The 19,412-nt window shown below is 38.3% G+C and overlaps 1 protein-coding gene across 1 annotated transcript; it reads left to right on the forward strand.

Annotated features, from left to right (window-relative positions):
* Positions 1-2,903: 2,903 nt before the first annotated feature.
* On the forward strand, positions 2,904-17,757 carry gcfc2 (GC-rich sequence DNA-binding factor 2). Its single transcript, XM_034308096.2, has 18 exons — positions 2,904-3,270; positions 4,572-4,679; positions 4,776-4,910; positions 4,992-5,231; positions 5,936-6,033; positions 6,181-6,290; positions 6,899-7,082; positions 7,233-7,356; positions 8,572-8,632; positions 9,320-9,405; positions 9,599-9,798; positions 12,200-12,344; positions 13,726-13,847; positions 13,933-14,009; positions 14,612-14,678; positions 16,717-16,863; positions 16,955-17,094; positions 17,343-17,757. The coding sequence occupies exons 1-18, from the start codon at positions 2,979-2,981 to the stop codon at positions 17,458-17,460; spliced, it is 2,454 nt and encodes an 817-aa protein (XP_034163987.2). The 5' UTR covers positions 2,904-2,978; the 3' UTR covers positions 17,461-17,757.
* Positions 17,758-19,412: the final 1,655 nt, after the last annotated feature.

Below are 19,412 nucleotides of genomic sequence, written 5' to 3' on the forward strand. Positions count from 1 at the left end.
ATCCATTACTGAAGGTGTGGCTTTAGCACACCTTTTGCGCCCTCTGTTGGGTGCCTAAGTTTATAGGTATAGGGCTACCATCTTGCTCATAACTTGAATCTATCAGAAAGCTGATATACTGGGGCCACAGATTATGTAACTTAAGGGAATATGAATCCTAACTAGTGGCCACAACATCATCACATCATCAAAACTTTGATTTACTATGATATTAAAAGGGAATGTAAAGGGCCAATGGCTTTGGTCTGTAATCTCTCAAGATAATTAAAATCATGATTAAATCTGAATGGTCAAAGTGTGAAAACTGTTACTGTGGTGGTTTTATCTCTTTCTTATAGGTGCTGATAGTCTAATTAGTATGTAACGGACAAGTGGTGTTGTGTCATAAAATATAAGAGCCTGCCATTTCACATCTGCAAATGCAGAGCTGCAGTTGATTTAAGTGTTAGAGTGTGGGCACATGTACAGTTAGGGTTGGGGTGTGTCTAATTTCCCTAGTTATAAAAGCTGATTTTCTGATAACCATTTATAGACTGTCATGAACCTGCCTATCTACGTCAACAAACGTTTATCGGTTTATTTTCAACCCTGTGTTTTTTTAATTAATAGAGTGCACAAGAGCTGGACCTGAAAGTAGTGATAGCACTAGTGACACGTTTAGGGACAAGTTGATATCTAATAAAGATCAACAGTCATAAACTGGACTAAGCAAATAAACTGATGGCAAAGGGAACAAAATTATGCGGACTATCCAAATAAAGCATGATCACAAATTCAGATTTATTGATTATTGTTTAATTCAACTCAATTATTTTATTTGTATAGCACATTTAACAATTGACATTGTCACAAAGCAGCTTCACAAAAATAATGATTTTTTTGTTTATGTGCTTAGATTTTTAATTCTCCTTATGCCAGCTAGACTAGACCACATTAGCACTTCTGCAAACCAGGTTTAGTCTCTAGCCTTTCAGGTTATGAAACCGTGCAGATTTTTTTTAGGTGCTGTGTATTGTTACACCTTCAACTGTCTGCTAAATGACTAGATGAAAAAAGTCTAAATTATCTAATAAACTTCAACAACCTTAAACTATGTTGAGAATCAGTTGATAAGCTAGTACATGACAGTCACCTGCCAGGACCATCTGAAATGTCAACTGTCATCTTCCGTAGTCTCTTTCCACTATGGAAGATGTGCAGAACTGAAGATATCAGCAGAACTGACTACAAATCATGCACAGGTTTCTCACTTACAAACACAGAGCACTGTTGCTAACAGCTATGACAAAGCTTTGCACAATGGTTTGATGAGTGTTGTGGTCCTAGAAAAATATTTGTGCACCTCCAGGGTGGGGGGTTCGATTCCCGCCTCTGCCCTGTGTGCACGGAGTTTGCATACTCTCCCCGTGCTTTGGGGGGTTTCCTCCAGGTACTCCGGTTTCCTCCCCAGAAAAAAGACATGCATTGTAAGCTGATTGGCAAATTGTCCATAGTGTGTGAGTGTGTGTGTCCTGCAATGGGTTTTCACCCCATCCAGGGTGTCCCCTGCCTCATGCCCCAAGTCCCCTAGGATAGGCTCCAGGCTCCCCATGACCCTGTGTAGGATAAGGTATGGAAAATGCAAGGAAATGAACTCCACTTTGCATAGTTCACATGCATTTAATTGCACCATCATGAGACGCTGTGTCACTATGCAAATTAACTGTGTCAGGAATGCGCTTTGCATGTTATGGGTGATCAGCATACACACACAAGCACAAAGAAAATCAGCCTTTCTGACACTTTTTTTTAAAAATCCATATTACTTCGGTTTGGCTTACGCAAACGTTTACACACAACTTTACTAAAAGATTGTTAAATATGGCCAACTGAGTGGAAATGTGCTTGGCCTGTCTTTTAACATTTAAAAAATAAGTTTTAAAAACTGAAAAAATGCTGTCCCCTGTTTTCATCCTGCAGGAACCACATAGCCAACAAAAAGCTGCGGGAGCAGAAGGCAAGATACACAACTCACAGGACAAAGAAAGGCCATGTTGGTTAACGTGGGAGTGTGTTTCATGTTTCACTTGTCTTGTGGTGCAGTGTGACATGTTTACCATGTTTATTCATTTATTTTCAGTAAATGCTTTAACCTGGTAGGAGTTGCTGTGGTTTAAATTTTTATAATTTGGGATACAGAACTAAGTTCTTTTAAAAAAACAGTTCCCCATACATCTCTGAGACTAACACTTTAATCTAAATGGCCAAATCTACAGTTGTGTAATCTCCCACTGCTCCTGTGTAACCAGCAATGGTGGTTATTCAGTTCACCAGAAAGATTCGTTCACTGAGTCGTTCACTGATCCGTTCACTGAGTCGTTCACTGATCCGTTCACTGAGCCGAACCTTTCTGTAAGTTACATCATTACACCAGTAGTTGGTGCCAGTGAGTGTCTTTTTAGATATTATGAGTAAGGCATTGTTTCATTCACTCAATACACTCATGTAAAAACACCATTTTTCAAGAGACAAGTTTTAGTATTATGATTTATTAAATTTGGCATGTCCAGTCCACAAAGAGAAGGTCTGGTGAATTTATTTTCAAGAAAGACCTTTCAGTCAGGGCAGGCTAGGTTTGAGAGAGTGGTCACGCATGAGGATACGAATGTAATTTAAAAAAAAAAAAAGTTTTTATATTGTGAGTTTATTGTGCACTTTTAAGGTCTTAGTCTTCCTTGTTGCTCTTGTGTTGTGGCTGTTGTGACACCAAATTTCCCCTTGGGGGAATAAAGTACTATAAAGTACTTTACTCTACTACTCTACTAGTTTGTAGTAGCGCATTTGTTTCTATTTATTTATTTCTGAAGTTATTTTCTAATTTGAGAGAGAGAGAGAGAGAGAGAGAGAGAGAGAGACTTTTATTTTGACGCGTCGTGACCCGGAAGTGGAAATGCTTTGATCTCCGCCTGCATTATTGTCGGTTTTAAACTGGCAGCAGGATGTTTAACAAGAAAGCAAGGAGAAATTTTCGGCAACGAAGAGACGACTCCAGTGAAGAGGATGAAGGTGAAAAAGTCAGTGATGGTGTGAAGGAAGTGGACAGTTTAAAGCAGGTGAATGTGCGGAGAGGAATCTCATGCAGCTCAAAATCAAACCCAGCTCCAGCACACAGAGGCTCGTGCGCTGAGTCCAGCCCACAACACACACAGGATCCTGAGCCATCTAAAGCCCCAACTAAAGAAGACAAGACGCCCAAGAGTCAAACCCTGAGCTTCCTGGGTGAAAAAGAAGGTGAGTCTCGATCTGGCTCTCTAACCATTATTCCCCCTGCTGACAGGTAAGATGCTGAGGTGTATCACCAATACACACACACACACACACATGTGTATATATATATATATATATATATATATATATATATATATATATATATATATACACACATATATACACACGTGTGTGTGTGTGTGTGTGTGTGTATCACCAATGCACACACACACATGTGTATGTATATATATATATATATATATATATATATATATGTATATATATGTATGTATGTGTGTGTGTGTGTGTGTGTGTGTGTGTATTGGTGATGCACCTCAGCATCTTACCTGTCAGCACACGTATATACACGTATATGTGTGTATATATGTATATGTATGTGTGTGTGTGTGTGTGTATGCATATAATGTGTGTGTACATATGTATAAAATGTATGTATTTTCTGCATTCTTTTGAATTGTGCACACACTTGACCATCAAGGTTTCTCAGCCTGTCCTATAAACTGTCCGTCACTGGAAAGAGACCACTGTAGCACCACCTCTGAGGAGATATGTTTTGGGTCATGGATCATTCTCAGCACATTAGTGACCCTGTGACCCTGAGTGGAGCCGACACACCAACGTTGCTGCGATTTTCAGTAACTGCTTGGTTTTGAAAACTGAAAACACTGCTGAAGGGCTAGATGATGATTAACACACAATGTTTGCCAGTCAGTCTATCTTCCCCTATAGTTATGAGCTTAGGGTTGTGACCAGAATAATAAGATCAGGAGTCCAGGTAGAAGAAATGAGGCTCCTCTTTGATAAGATAAGGAGCTCGACAATCCAGGAGAGCCTCAGAGTAGAGGCACTGCTCGTCCAAATTAAGAGGAGCCAGTTGAGGTGGCTTTAGAGGGGTTCTTCCTGGTCGGCTCCTGTTAGAGGTGTATCAGGCATGTCCCAGTGGACAGAGACCCTGCGGGAGACCCAGGATCAGCTGGAGAGATTATATTTCACAGTTGGCTTGGGAACATCTGGGGATCCCCCAGGAGGAGCTGGAATCTGGGTATAGAGAAGCCTGGATTGACCTTCTCAGCTTGTTGCCACTGTGATGAAGTAAATCTGAAGATTATAACAGCCTGTAGTCACTTCAACAAATCAGTTTTAGCTTTCTGTGGTTGTTAAAAAGATTTTGGCATAAAACAAGAGAAAGGCCATGGGAACACCCAATGAGGGTGATGAAATTCAGAAATTGTTTAAGGAGAATCTGGCAGTTCTGTAACGTTCAAGAGAATGGTGATTTAATCAAATAAACCTGTGCTCTACAGGTGCAGGTGAGAGTGACTTCAAGTTGAAAAGAACTGCGAACAAAGCTGTGGTCTTCCAGGCTCGCAAAAAGGAAGATTCGCCCATCAAGGTGTCACCTTCACAACAAGGTACAACACATTATATAGTTCAGTGTATTGATTTCATAACCAAAGCTTGGATGCAACCCAAAAATCCTACACACTGATCACATTCATTCTGTTTAGATGTGGAAGACATTGAGCCTAAGGAGCAGTCAGAGAGCAGTTCTGCTGAGGACATGTCTCCAGACAGCAGCGATGAAACAAACTCCACAGCTTCCAGCTCCTCCAGCTCTACTGAGTCTTTCAAAACTCAGACCGGTAAACAGAGTCAGGTCGCATCATTGGATATTAACCGATAGCTGTTCGGTGCAGTGTATGACGTTGTGTCCTCCATTGTAGTTAACATCCCTAATGCCGAGAAGATCCGCGCAGCTAAGGAGCAGAGGAGGAGAGCGAGGGCACAGCGAGACTACATTCCTCTGGATGCAGATCAGGAAAGTGGAGCAGAGGTTGGAGATAGAGCGCAGGATGAGAGCGATAGAGAACACGGCAGTGACGATGAACCGGACGATCACGAACGCAGGATCCAGTTTGCACCCAAATCCAAAACACTTAGAGAACGGATGACTGAGAAAATGGGTAAGAAATGGAAAGTAGATATATGTCACAGGCAGCTTCATGATTTAAACCTTAAACAGAGCTAATAACTTAATCTTTGTTTCTTCTGTCATATTGCCTTAACCAAGCTTTAACACTTTCAAAATACTGAAATTCTATTAAAAAATGGCATAAATTTGGCAATGGCATTTTAAACCATTTAACATAACATATGTAGAATATTAAAATGTTTGATTAGTTGTATGAATAGTTGAATATGCATGAATAAGACCTACATGTCTTTCTGTCATTCCTTAGAGTATAATTAGATAGATGATAGTAATCTAGCTTGTATTTGTTGATATGTTTCAGTATTTAAGTCTTAATTTCTGCCATAATTAGGTAAATGATAGTAATCTAATTAGATAAAGTAGTAAATAAATAGTAAATAGTAATTAGGTAATAATAATTAGGTAAATGACAGTAATCTAGCTTGTATTTGTCGATAAGTCTTAATTTCTGCCATAATTAGGTAAATGATAGTAATCTAATTAGATAAAGTAGTAAATAAATAGATAAATAGTAATTAGGTAATAATAATTAGGTAAATGACAGTAATCTAGCTTGTATTTGTCGATATGTTTCAATATTTGAATCTCAATTTCTGTCATCATATTCCCAGGAATGTATTTAACAGTAGCCAAACCTGTCAAAATCTACCATAAAAATCTAAATGTCCTGCGTAGGTGGGAGTGGGAGTGAGGAGAGTTGCTCTGATAGCCAGGAGGAGGACCAGCACCTCTGGGAGGAGCAGCAGATAGGAAAAGGTGTTAAACGACACCAGGTGAATACCATTGTTTTGAAGGCAAATTTTGCACACCCCTTTAAGGTGCTGTTTTTATTTTGAGAAAATTGAATCGCAAAATTCATGACCGTTTTCAGGGTTTCAACTTGGACGTATTTTTTTTTCTATAACTACTTTTGTTTTCAGAAGCAAAGTAGAAATGATTTCAAACCTCTCAGGCGGAAGAAAATGCTTGACATCCCTGAGACTCTTTCACCAGTCAGCATCGATATCATAAAGAAGAGAATCGCTGGAAAGTAAGTTTTCATTCTCTTCATGGTAATTATTGAAAGTGTGAATGTTTTGCATTAACCTGCGTTCTAAATTGTGTTAGTTGGTCCAGAACAAGAATATTCCTACGGGATGAGTGTCACTGTAGTTTTAGTACTGGAGGGACAGAGACAGAGGTTTTTAAACACCATCCTACGACCCTGCTATCATTAACATACAGTATGTACAATATGCAAGTGCACCACGATCAGTAGTCATTACTAACCACTGGTCTGTTGTAATGGTGCTTATTCCAGTTCTTAATCGTTTCCTAAAACATTATTGCATTAATTACAAACCATTTATTGTACTGTCCTAGGATATGATGATACATGATGATAACTGCTTTATTCTGGTTAGTGGTGCTGTAGAATAATTAACTAATGTGTTTATATTTTATTTTAGGACACTGAACTAACTAACTATATTCCTTAACAAAAATAACTGCAGGATTAGGATTGAAAAACATGTACATCTCTACCACAGAGAAATATACTTTTGGTAATCCCACTGCAATGAGGACTAATGCTACCACAAGACAAATCCTCCTGACTATCAATCTACAGACTTTCTGTATGTATTTGTATCTCTGTAGGCTGGAATCTCTGAAGGAGGTGCAGAGGGCTCATGAAGCCGAGCTCAGGAGGATGCAGCAGGACATAGAGAGTGCAAGGAGCTCTGTAGAGAACCTAGAGAACCATCCTGCTGACAGCCAGCTCCTCTTCTATCGCAGCATGAACACCTTCACCCAGAACCTGGTGGACTGCTTGTCTGAGAAGGTCAAGAGAGCATACCTCGTACCTCGTACCTCGTACCTCTTACCTCATACCTCATATGGCGGGGCTAATCTTAGACTTGAGGTATGGGGTATAAGGCTACAGTGTTAAATTTTCAGATAGCTAAAATGCAGTATGTTATGATTGCTATAGATGCAGCTGATAAACTCCGCGGAGCTGGACATGCACAATCTGTATATTGACCAGGCGGAGGCGCTGTTGTCTCAGAGAAGAAAAGCAGTGCAGGAACAGTCCAGACACCTTCAGCAGTTAACCTGTAAGTGGAAGGTTACCGCGTTACACGCGCATGTTCGCATTAGGAGTTCTCTTGTATAAGAGCAGATTCTAGCTAGAGTAAATTTGTTACTAATAATAATACATTATGAAGGGAAATAAAGCATTTTACAAAAAGGTGACACTTTTTCCCACCAGCCACACTTCAACTCTCCATCATAGTTCTTTTTTTTTTTTTTTGAAACCACACGCTGTAATTTGATTGGTTTGTTGTTAAGAAGCACTTGATGTCCCTCAGTACTTTTCTGAACAGGAGCATTTATTCAGTGTTTGATAGTGTTCCACTCTGCCACCATTTTAACTGCCTGCTTCCTGTAGGATTACAGAGGGGTCCAAAAGTCTGAGCCCTTGAGTGAAAATGCTTCTATTTCTTTTTTTAATACAGCAATTTTCATAACAAACTATATTATTGTCAACAACATCAGTGAAAAGTAGAATATTTTCATGAATTTCAGAGATTCTTTGCTATTTCTGTTTGCTTTAATGACAGTGTGCACTCGAGCTGGCATGGACTCCACAAGTTTGTCTAAAACCTTATGATCCATTTTAGATCAAATCCATCAGAGTGTCGTCTGAACACATGCTTCAATAGAACAGATTAGACATGAGAAAAATCTGACCTTTTGTACAAAGCAGTTAACATGGTCAGTATCACACACATGCTTTAAATTTAAATATGCTTACATTTTAGGTACCTAGAAATAGTGCCAGAGTCTTGAATATTAAATATTCAAGATATTGAACAATTACTTATTTGTTTTAAGTATTTCAAAATTCTAAAACCTGTTTATTTCCAATTTTAAATGGGAAAAAAACCACAGATTTTCAGTGTGGTCTCAGACTTTTGGACCCCACTGTATGTGCTGGCAGTTGTGGAAAACAAATGCCTGGCATGAAGACAGCCTTACAAATGTGTATCATGCTTGATATGTTATTTTCAAATCTCTTTACTTTAGCTTTAATTAGTTGCAACTACAGGTTAATACTGGGGAAATTCATGAGCGTCACTGATAGTTGCAACTACAGGTTAATACTGGGGAAATTCATGAGCGTCACTGATAGTTCTAACTCTGGATCCATTATTGCTTAATTGCACCCATTATTGTTTCCTTGACCATCCACCACTGCACTCTCGAACATTTCTCTTCCTCCATTAGGAAATTATTAATCGTTTGTCTCTATAATGTCTCCTCTGTAGACAGCACTAATCCACACAGCAATGGAGAAGCACTGGGGAAAACCAGCACAGCTACAGACAGGTGAAGCAGCTCAACATGATGCACAAATTAGCTTGTAAATGCAGCAGGTACAAATATCAAGGGAAAAAATTCAACATGTTGTATTGAGACAATATGCAGCTGTAGTGTATATATTATATACAAACAGGTGATAAAGGGAAAACCAGAGGCTGTTACGCTGTGGGGGCTTGTTGCTCTTAGAGGAAAGAATCACTGCAAATCAATACAAAGTTATTCTGACTGATCACCTTTATCCTATGATGAAACATTTCTATCCTGATGGGAGTGGTCTCTTTCAGGATGACAGTGTTCCCATACACAGGTCAGGAGAGCTCACTGAATGGATTGATGAGTATGAAAATAATGTAAATCATATGCTGTGGCCTTCACAGTCACCAGACCTCAACCCAAATGAAGACCTGTGGGAGATTTTGGACTGCCATGTTAGACAACACTCTCCTCCACCATCATCACAACACCAGTTGAGAATATATTTTGGAAGAATGGCATCTTTCTCTCCAGTACACTTCCAGAGACTGTGTAGAATCTGTGCCAAAGCATGTAGCTGTTCTGGTGGCTCTTGGTGCCTTACTAAGACACTTGTTGGTTTTTCCTTTAATTTGTCACCTGTCTGTATATTGTAGTACATTTACTGCATGTTGTTCTGTGAAATATTGTGTGATTTAGAAATCTCTGATCATATTCCAGTGAGCTGTTAGAGGAAGATTGTGGGAGCGTCCCAGCTGATTTGGGACCAACAGCAGAGCAGGAGGCCGAACTGCAGAGTAAAAGAAGTGTGTATTCACTCAAGATTCCACACAATTAGCATATTAAGATGATCATATCAACTGTCGACAGCACCTTATACTTACTTTAATAAACTGAGGTGAAAACAGCACCTTATTCTTACTTTAATAAACTGAGATGAAAACAGAGTTACATCCAAACTACAGTTGCTAATAGTGAATCTCGGTCTCTGCTCTACAGAGGACATACTGAAGGGAAGTCAGGAGATTTTTACTGATGTTCAGGACGACTTCTCAGATGTGAAGAAAATCCTCTCCAGGTTTAATGAATGGCGTGTCTCATTTCCAGAGTCGTATACCAACGCCTACATCAGTTTATGTCTTCCTAAACTCCTGGCCCCTTTGATACGACACCAGCTCATTGGCTGGAACCCTCTCAAGGTATCATACTCCACATACAGTTTCTCACTTTACTACAGTTACCTAGTAAAGGTTTTTGCCCCCAGTAGTTTAGATATCAGATTTTACCTTGAAAGCAAAGACCCGTCCCTAAACATACAGGGTGATTCAAAGGATTTTATTTTTCTTCGGATGCTCCCGTTACGGGTCGCCATGGCAGATCATTGATCCACGTATTTGATTTGGCACAGTTTTTACGCCAGATGCCCTTCCTGACGCAACCCTCCCCAATTTTTTTCCGGGCTTGGAGTGCACTATCCTGTGCAGCCCCAGTAGCTGGAGTCAGTTCCCTGGCTGAGAATCGAACCCAGGCCACGGCAGTGAGAGCGCCAGTCTGGTAGCCGTTTCTCTACCAAAAAAAACAAAAACAAAAACCAGACAACAGTACTGTGAAGAAAAGCACAGAAAACTGTAAAGAAAAATGTCTCCCGTAAGGGTTAACTTTGAATCACAGTGTTTTTAAATTGGATTTATGGTTGGGTCTCTTGTTTTTATTCCACAACCACCCGGCCCACAGGGAATCTGACCACGCCCACTTGTTTCTGCAGATACTTTGACTTTTTTCTGATCTTATCTGCAGTTCCCTTTGTATCATTCTTATTTATTTTTTTATCGTAAGTACATTTTCCATTTCCCCCAACAATTAAACAGCCAAGTAATTTAAAAGCTTGGTCCCTTGATCATCATTGTTGACTGCCTTGTCCATCCTGATGATCTGTCAGATCTGTTTCCACCTTTAATGCGATACAGCAACCAACAAAATTCAGGTGAGAAACAAATAGAAATGTTTTAGGGGGGAGAAAAGAAAAAACTTACAATAACCTGGTTATTAACCATACGTGTGCATACCCCTTTATAATGGGGCATGTGACTGTGCTCAAATTTAACCAATCACATTCAACTCATGTTCAAAAGTAATTATCATACAGCTGTCCTCAATGAAGTGATTCTGATTAACCCGAAATAAAGACCAGCTGTTTCTGTAAGATTTTCTTTACGTGTTCTTGGTTTCGTCTAACTGCTGAAGTCATGGTCCACAAAGAGCTTCCGGGATTTCCTTGTCAAAAGGTATTGATCAGGAGAGGGGTACAAGAGAATTTCCAAAACATTAGATGTACCATGGAACACCGTGAAGGCCATCATGAAAAAGTGGAGAAAATGGGGCACCACAGTGACATCAAAAACAGGACATCCCTCCAAAATTGATGAAAGGACAAGAAGAAATCTTATCAGAGATGCTGCCATGAGACATACGGCTACATTAAAGTAGCTGTATGAATATCTGGCACGTGCTGGTCTCTCCTTGCTTGTGACAAGCTCTCATGTTCTTCACATGTCTGGGCTATGCGATAGGGTGGCTAGACAAAAGTGCTTTCTAACAGCAAAAATGTGTTATGGTCTGATGAGACCAAGGTAGAACTTTTTGGGCGTAATTCAAGGTAGAAATTTTTGGGCATAAGATTTGTTTTGCGCAAATACAAGACAGCTCATGACCCAAAGAACACCATACTGAAGCATGGTGGTGGCTCTAGTCAAGATAGAGGGAATCATGGATAGCTCCAGATACCAATCTATTTTGGCACACGACCTGTAGGCCTCTGTTAGACAGCTGAAGAAGAAGAAAAACTTCACCTTCCAGCACGATAATGACCCAAAGCACAAATCCGAGTCAACAAAGGAATTTTGGAAAGTCTCAGTCAAAGCCCAGATCTAAATCTTGTGGAACGACTTGAAGAGGACTCTGCACAGAAAATCCCCTCGCAGTTTAATAGATCTGGAGCTAAATCAGGACGTGCCGAGTTGGTAGACTCTTACCCCAAAAGACTGAGTGCTGCATTACAGGCAAAAGGTGCTTCAACAAAGTATTAGTTAAGGGGTGTGTACACACTTATGCAACCAGGTTACTGAAAGTTTTTTCTTTTTTTTTTTTCCCCCTAAAATGTTTTGTATTCATTTTCTCTTGAATTCTGTGGTTGCTATATCACATTAAAGGTGAGAAAATATCTTTTATTTATTTATTTTTTATCACAAGAACCTGCAGTTTTAACAGGGTGGTGTAGACTTTTTATATCCTCTGTATCATTTTGGGCTGTCCGTTCATCCGTCCATCCATCCATCCATCCATCCATGCATCTGTCTTTTGAGAATTTGGAATTGATCCAAACAGGGTCAAGGTCACAGCAAGGTCAAATGTCTGAAATAGTTTCTCTTTAATCCTGTTTGAAGCATACTTTAAGTGTATCTCCTGCATACAAATTTGTAACAAGAAGGACTAGACTCTTAGGTGGCAGCCAAAGTTCTACTTGTGTTGCCAGTTTTTAGTACTAGATATGAGATTTATGAAAAAATAAGAACTAGTAATTTTTTGTTCTGCTTATCTCAGGCTGAGGGTGAAGATTTTGAAGCACTGCCATGGTACTCTGCTGTCGAGAAATTCTGCCATGGACAAGGCTACGAAGAATCTGAGAATGTTGATGAGAAAACACTACCTGCTATCGTAGAGAAGGCCATCCTGCCCAAAATTCGAGGTAAACCCAAGTTCTGATTCCAAACATTATATATTAATTATTTCACCTTTACCGTGCGCTGTATTCTTCACTTTTCTTATTGCAGCTTATATTATAGTTATTGTTCCTTTTACAGTCAGATCCAGAATTAATAGCACCCTTGGTAATTAAAAACAAACAAAAAAAAACTTATGAATTTTTTTTTGTGGTTACATTGAAAATGTGAGAACTAACTTTTAATTGATTTTTGTTTAACAAAACCACATTACAAATAGTAGCACTCCTAGAAATTCTAATGAACGAAATGTAAATGAAGCATGTACATATTTATATTTCACTTTTAGTTCACCTGAGTGTTATGGAACTGTTAAGCACTGTTCTGACTTCCTGTTTACCTTTGGTATAAATATGAGGTAAAAAAAAAATTCCCACTTACCTGCTCCAGCTAATTATTCTTTATTATTACACTACAGCCCTACTGAATGCTTGAATCTGATTGGTCAGAAGGTGTTGATTAAGTTCCTGTAACAGCGCTGCTCAGACAGTAGCTGCAAGGCAAATCACACGTTTATATTAATGTGCTTCTTTTAATATGTTATTATTTCTATAGTATCCCAAAATGTAAGGATGCAATTGGCCATTGTTTTCTCTACTTACGCAGGGACTTGTATGATGCTCCACACAAATGGGTTTGAAAAACATGTGTAATCTTTGATATGGTGAAGCTTTCTGTGAGGAATTTTTGGAAGGAGTCTCCAGTAACAGGACTTTGTAGTTAGAGGTAAAGCTCTAAGTTTTCTGACACAGGATTCAGGATGGTGGGCTTTGTGGTTTCTCGTTGCCTTCAGAAGATGCATTTTACTGGCTTATTACATTCAAGATGCAAAAAAAATAGAGGCTGGTGAATGAGTGAGTGTAGCTGTCATGACGTTAGCGTAGCTGTTATGACGTTAGCGTAGCTGTTATGACGTAAGTGATAACAGGAACTAACTTGTTTCGTGGATGTTCTACAATATTAGGCATAACTATAAGCAAATAAAATGTACAAGGTGTTGTTCTTTAATTTGAAAAAAATTAATACTTGCTGTAGTAAAAGAGGAATAAAACTTCGTGTTGGGTCACATCAAATGTTGATTTTTCTCCAATAAGCGAAAGCGCTAAAAAAAAGCTGTATTTTTTTTTTCCTTACTTATTATTAGCCCTTCAAGAGTAGGGTCAAGAGTAGGGTCAAGAGTGTTAGGAAACCTTAACACTGAGTCAACGAGGGAAATATACACCATTCATCTTCAGTAATTTTCTTTGAATGTGCACTTAAATCATGTTGTGTCATGTCACTACACACATCACAAGTCATCTAGAAAATTCTTAATTAATCCACTAGCTTGCTTGTTTTGCCCCAAAGGATTTGTGGAGCTGGTGTGGGACCCTTTGTCTCTGCAGGAGTCTCAGTGTCTCACGTCGCTTTGCAAAAGGATACAGGAGGATTACTGTGTTTTCGATGGTGAACAGAGCAAGCCTGTGAAGGTATTGTTCTACAGTATTTTACAGCACTGGTGGTGTAAATGACCTCTGCCATAACATCTAATGTGGTGTATATGATCCCTCACAGGCTTTTCTGGAAGCTGTTATGCAGAGACTCAGGAGTGCTGTGGACAATGATGTGTTCATCCCTCTTTATCCAAAAAGGTAAGGATGCAAGTGGCCATTGTTTTCTCTAGCATCCCAATACTGGAACACTTGTCCTGTATTACACATATTGTTGTATTAGAATTTGTGTAAGTATTATTTATTGTTAGTATTTTACCAAAATAAATGGGGTTTTGTAATACTGTTCCTAACAGGGATGTGTAGCAGGGTCGGTCTATTCTCTGTCAGTATGCAAATGTACACTTTTATGAATGCAAGGCTTTGCAAGCTTAGCAAAATCTTCCAGTTGTTCATAAAGATTCTACTTCATAAAGATTCATGGATTCTAGTTTTTACATTATGTGAAGGCAGCGTGTGTGTGTGTGTGTGTGTGTGTGTGTTAGGGGAAAATCATTGGGATCTGGTTGCTGCTTAACAGGCTGCAAAATCAAAATATGAAAAAGCATACTTTGATGAATATTTAAAAAATGCACTGGAAGCAAGGAGACCGTTAATTCTTTAACCTTATGCTTTAACCTTAATATTTTCATTTGACACATCCTCGTACATGAGGGAAGATCTAAGCATCAGTGATCGCTCGTTTATATTTTTACTACTAACGCTTTAGTACATTATGTATTTTCATTGTATTTTTTTTTTAGTTATTTGGATGACAAGACTTCCCCACAATTCCAGTTTCAGAATCAACAGTTTTGGAGTGCTGTTAAGGTACAGTGCTTTCCAGTTCTCCACTCAGACTTGAAATCTCAACACCAGTCCCGAACCGAGCCAAACTGGCTCTTGAGCTCTGAATGCATGTAATGTGTGAACTGTACCACAGAGAAACCCTAAAGATTACGTCTCCAAAGAACAGTTTATGTCTAAGTCTCAGCCCTTCTTCATAAAGACTATGAGTCTCATACTGAACATCCTTCCAGCATACCTAGTACTGTTTGACTTTGTAGTATACAGATGTAAAAGAGTAATGATTTATAATCGCACTATGTGGTTCTGTTTTGAGTCTTTTGAGTCTGGTTCCTCTCAAGATTTCTTCCTCAGGTTGTCTCAGGGAGATTTTTACTTGACTCTGTCACCTCTGGATTACTCATTAGGGATGTAAATAAAAATCTACATCCGGTTTTCTGTAAAGCTGCTTTGTGACAATATCTGTTGTTAAAAGCACTATATGATATTACTGAACTGAACTGAAAATTGAACCTCTGAAACAAACAGCTAAACTCAGATGTCAGGTTTACTCAAAAGACACACTTGTTGCATTTCAACAGCCTTTTTATTCTCATATCTAAAGTTCTGGATGCAGAGTGAGGGGAAGAGTAAGGCAACGTTTACAAGGAATTTGTGGCATCCATCAAAAATTGCCCTGATATGCCTTGCTGATTGGTCTTAGGTGTGTTTGTGGGCAGAGATTGAATGACTGACACCTCGTTAAGAACATCTCATTGGCTGACACACGTATATCGCAGCGTACGTTCCTATAGAACAGATTCTGTGCCAGAGCAAAAAGCAGTCACACGGCTGTTAAATGTGAAGTACAACATACAAACATTACGTCAGCCCACCACACAATGCTGTGCTAAAACATGGCAAGAATCTGATAAATGTTCCTACTCCTCACCTATAGGATCTTAAATGTGAAAAATATCAAGTAGGTGGCGATATTACTCTGTTACTTCCCCACTGTGATGCCTGGAATAATGAGAGAACAGCAGAACAGCCATAAACCATAAACAAGTGGGAGTTTTCATTTAATTAAATTTTTTTTTTTAAATTAAAGCTTCTACATTATGAACATAAACAGATGTGCTTCGTTTTGATGTGTGTAGTTACGGCATTGCTGAGTCTAACAACGCTTTTATCATGTTTTAGCAATAATTCAGAGCAGATTCATTATTATTATTATTATTATTATTATTATTATTATTACTTTCTCCGATTTCAACCACACATCTGATTGGACAGTGACTGCATTTCAGAATGGCGCTACTGCAACACACTGATGAATGTGAAATGCAATGCAGTGGAGAATTACATTCACTCCAGACACACGGCCAGCAGTTTTTAATTCCTAAAAGAAACAGTTCCTGCTCTCTTTCACTGAAGAGATCAAGCGATATAAGAGAAATGCAATGAAGGTTGTACTTTTCAGTGTGTAAGGTTTTCTGCATGTCACTAATGAAAAGCAGTACTGTGTATTTCAGTTTTTTTCCCCACTGTTTTTCCCTAGTGTGATTGCTTTTCACTCTGGCGCAGAGTCTTTTCCTTATTTTCTTTTAAAATTTCAACTCCAGTGAACTAAACAGAGGAAAAGGAGAAATTTTTAAACGCTGGTATGCACTGGTACCGTCAACGTATCCTTCTCATTGAAATGATTGCTAGTGGCATGTTTTTGATGGATACTAAAAATTAGTGACACGACTACAGTAAAAAGAAATGAACAGAACAGTGCATGCAGTTTGTCTTTGCAGTTTTTTGTGATATGTGAAGAGCACAATTTCTCTACCATTTTAACTAAATGCAATTAAAAACTCAGGATTAACGTATGTATTGCTTGCTTTTGACGCAGTATTGCTTGACACATCGATTCAGTATTATGTATAATTAGTTCGGGACTTAAGTTCAGGAAAGACATTGCTGGTCACATTTGGATTGTATAAAATGTTTACTAAAGAGATGATGCCATCTGTTACTTGCAGACTTTTGCAGACAGCAATATTAATCAGTGTCAAAAAAATGTCCTGTTTTTAAGTTGCTTGGAAACATGGCATTATGGGATGGCTTGATCGCTCAGGATGTTCTGAAGGAGCTGATGCTGGACAAACTTCTCAACCGTTACCTGATGATGACTCTTCTGAATGAGTCCAATGCAAAGCACATTATACAGAAGAGCAAGAAGGTAATGGCGCTCTGCAAAGCATGAATCAGATAAAAGCTACTGTTAGGCGTGTCAGTCTTCATCCGTATGCAAACTGTTTTTTTCCTGATAGGTGACTGAGTGTTTTCCAAAGTCCTGGTTTGTGGATCTCAACACTGGATCATCACTATCACAACTGCAACACTTCAGCAAGCATCTTCTCCAGACAGCAGATTTATTATGTAAAGACAGAAAGGATCCCACCAGCTGCAGGTAATTATGAAACGGATCTATGCTTTAACACTGACAGAACATTTAAAGTATTCCTTCACAGAGGTTTATAGTGTTGGTGGCTGATTTAAAGTGATATAAAACAAAAGAGCGATGGACAAATGAAGCTTCTGCTGTCACACTTTCAGACTCATATTTTAAAATGTCAGCCGTTAAGCACTAGGTATAATTAATGATATGCTTCATGTGGCTTTTTTTTTTTTTTTTTTTTTTTTTTTTTTTTTGAACAGAACTGTCCTATCTGATGTCATGATCCTTCTTTGGACCATCAAGGCATCTGAGAGCATGAAGATTATAGCAGAAAAATACAATTGTCATGATTTGCTGGAATCTATAAATAAGTCATAGTTTTTTATCAATGTAACAATAAATTTATTTTTATAGCCAAGAAATCAATGTATTGTGTGATTTGTGATTTGTGAAAAAAAAAATGTGATTTGAAAAAAAAAAACAGCGTGAGATTGTTTTTCTTTTCTTTTCTTTTTTTTTTTTTTTTTTTTTGAATTGTTGCTAGTTTTCATTTTATTGGCTCATGAGGTTTGTTTGTTATTTATTTATTTATTTATTATTTATTCTACCCCTGTATTTCCAGCCGTTAACCCTTATAACCCTACAGCCAGCTACATTATTAAACTGTGAATCATCTGCCCTGCTATACACAGAGTTAAATGTGTTCTAATTAGAATATATGGTGCTATTGAACCTTGTTTAAAGGAGCATCCTGTGCAAACAGCCACAATTCAGCCATGATGACAAATTACAGGAACTGAACTGCCATCCTAATGATAATAATATCAGATCTGTGACCATTAACTGCTACCATATTTTGTCTGAAATGGAAAACAAGTGACTTCAATCCTTGCAATAGTTTTACTAGAACGATATGCTCTAGGAAATACCTCTTTCCTGAGTTCATTTAGGAGTTTAGAAATCCCAGTGTTGCACTGCAGTATTCCTTTCAAACGTTTCTCACTGCACTGTCACTGTATGAAATGTGGAAATGTGGAATTACTGCAGAATGAGGATGTCTGTACATCGCCTTTTCCATCTACTTCAATCCGTTGTATCCTCCACCTCCAGAGCCCACATCAGCTCTGAGCATGTGGCGTTACACAAACTGAATATTGCTTGTTTCAGTTTTTTTTAGTATTGTATTTTTTAAGTATTGTGTGAGCTGGGATTTAAACAAGGCTTTCTGACTTCAAACTGCCTGAGAACAGTAACAACAAAACAAAACAAAACAAAAAAAATCACTTTGTTTGGCCATGACCTTGAATGTACATGATATTGTATAATAGCGGTCATTTGAAATCAAACTTGTAAACTTGTTTACAAAAAAAAAAGGGATAAAAATTCAGTTTAACCACTTTTTTTTATTAATTAAAATTAGAAATAAATGAGGTTTTAGAATTTTGTAAATTCTAAATGTTCAATATCCTGAATATTTAATATGTAATTAATTTAATTCTGCACTATTTCGAGGTCCCTATTTAAATGTAAGCATATGTGTGATATTGACCATGTTAACTGCTTTGTACAAAAGGTCAGATTTTCCTCATGGCTAATCTCTTCTACTGAAGCATATATTCAGACGTCACTCTGATGGGTTTGATCTAAAATGGATCATAAGCAAAAATTTGTGGAGTCCATGCCAGCTCAACTGCACGCCATATATGTGGACATACCACATACTAAGAAATTCTGAAATTCATGTAAAGATTTCACTCACACTGTTCTCAGTAATTTAATTTGTAATGAAAATTGTTGAATTAAATTACAAGAGAATGCAAAATAGAGGCATTTTCACTAGTGCTCGCAGACTTTTTGGACCGCCATTTTCCAATTTTGGGGAGAGTCCCTAATAAACAGACCTTGTAAAATTTTGACTATATCCAAAACTCCTTAAAAACTGCATTAGAAATCAGTCAGAACAGAACACCACCATATCCAAACCCCTATTGCACATAAATAAACAGTGATGGAAGATTTCTCTCATGTTATAATCCATTAACATTAATAGATATTCAAGGTGTAATAATTTACTGTATATAAATAATTATTCTTTGCAGTGATTTGGGTTTCACCCGACTGTGAAATGACTATGAAAACAGCAGAAAAAAATCAAACTCTCAAGGTTCATTCATTCATTCATTCATTCATTCGGTCATTTGTTCATTCATCTGTAAGTGCTTTATCCTGGTCAGGGTCACTGTGGATCCGGAGCCAATCCTGGAGATATTTGGTGCAAGGCGGGAGAATCCACCTGGGACGGGACGTCAGTCCATTGCACGACATCATTC

This window comes from Pangasianodon hypophthalmus, chromosome 10 (genome assembly GCF_027358585.1).
Source record: "Pangasianodon hypophthalmus isolate fPanHyp1 chromosome 10, fPanHyp1.pri, whole genome shotgun sequence".
In the NCBI taxonomy this organism is placed as follows: domain Eukaryota; kingdom Metazoa; phylum Chordata; class Actinopteri; order Siluriformes; family Pangasiidae; genus Pangasianodon; species Pangasianodon hypophthalmus.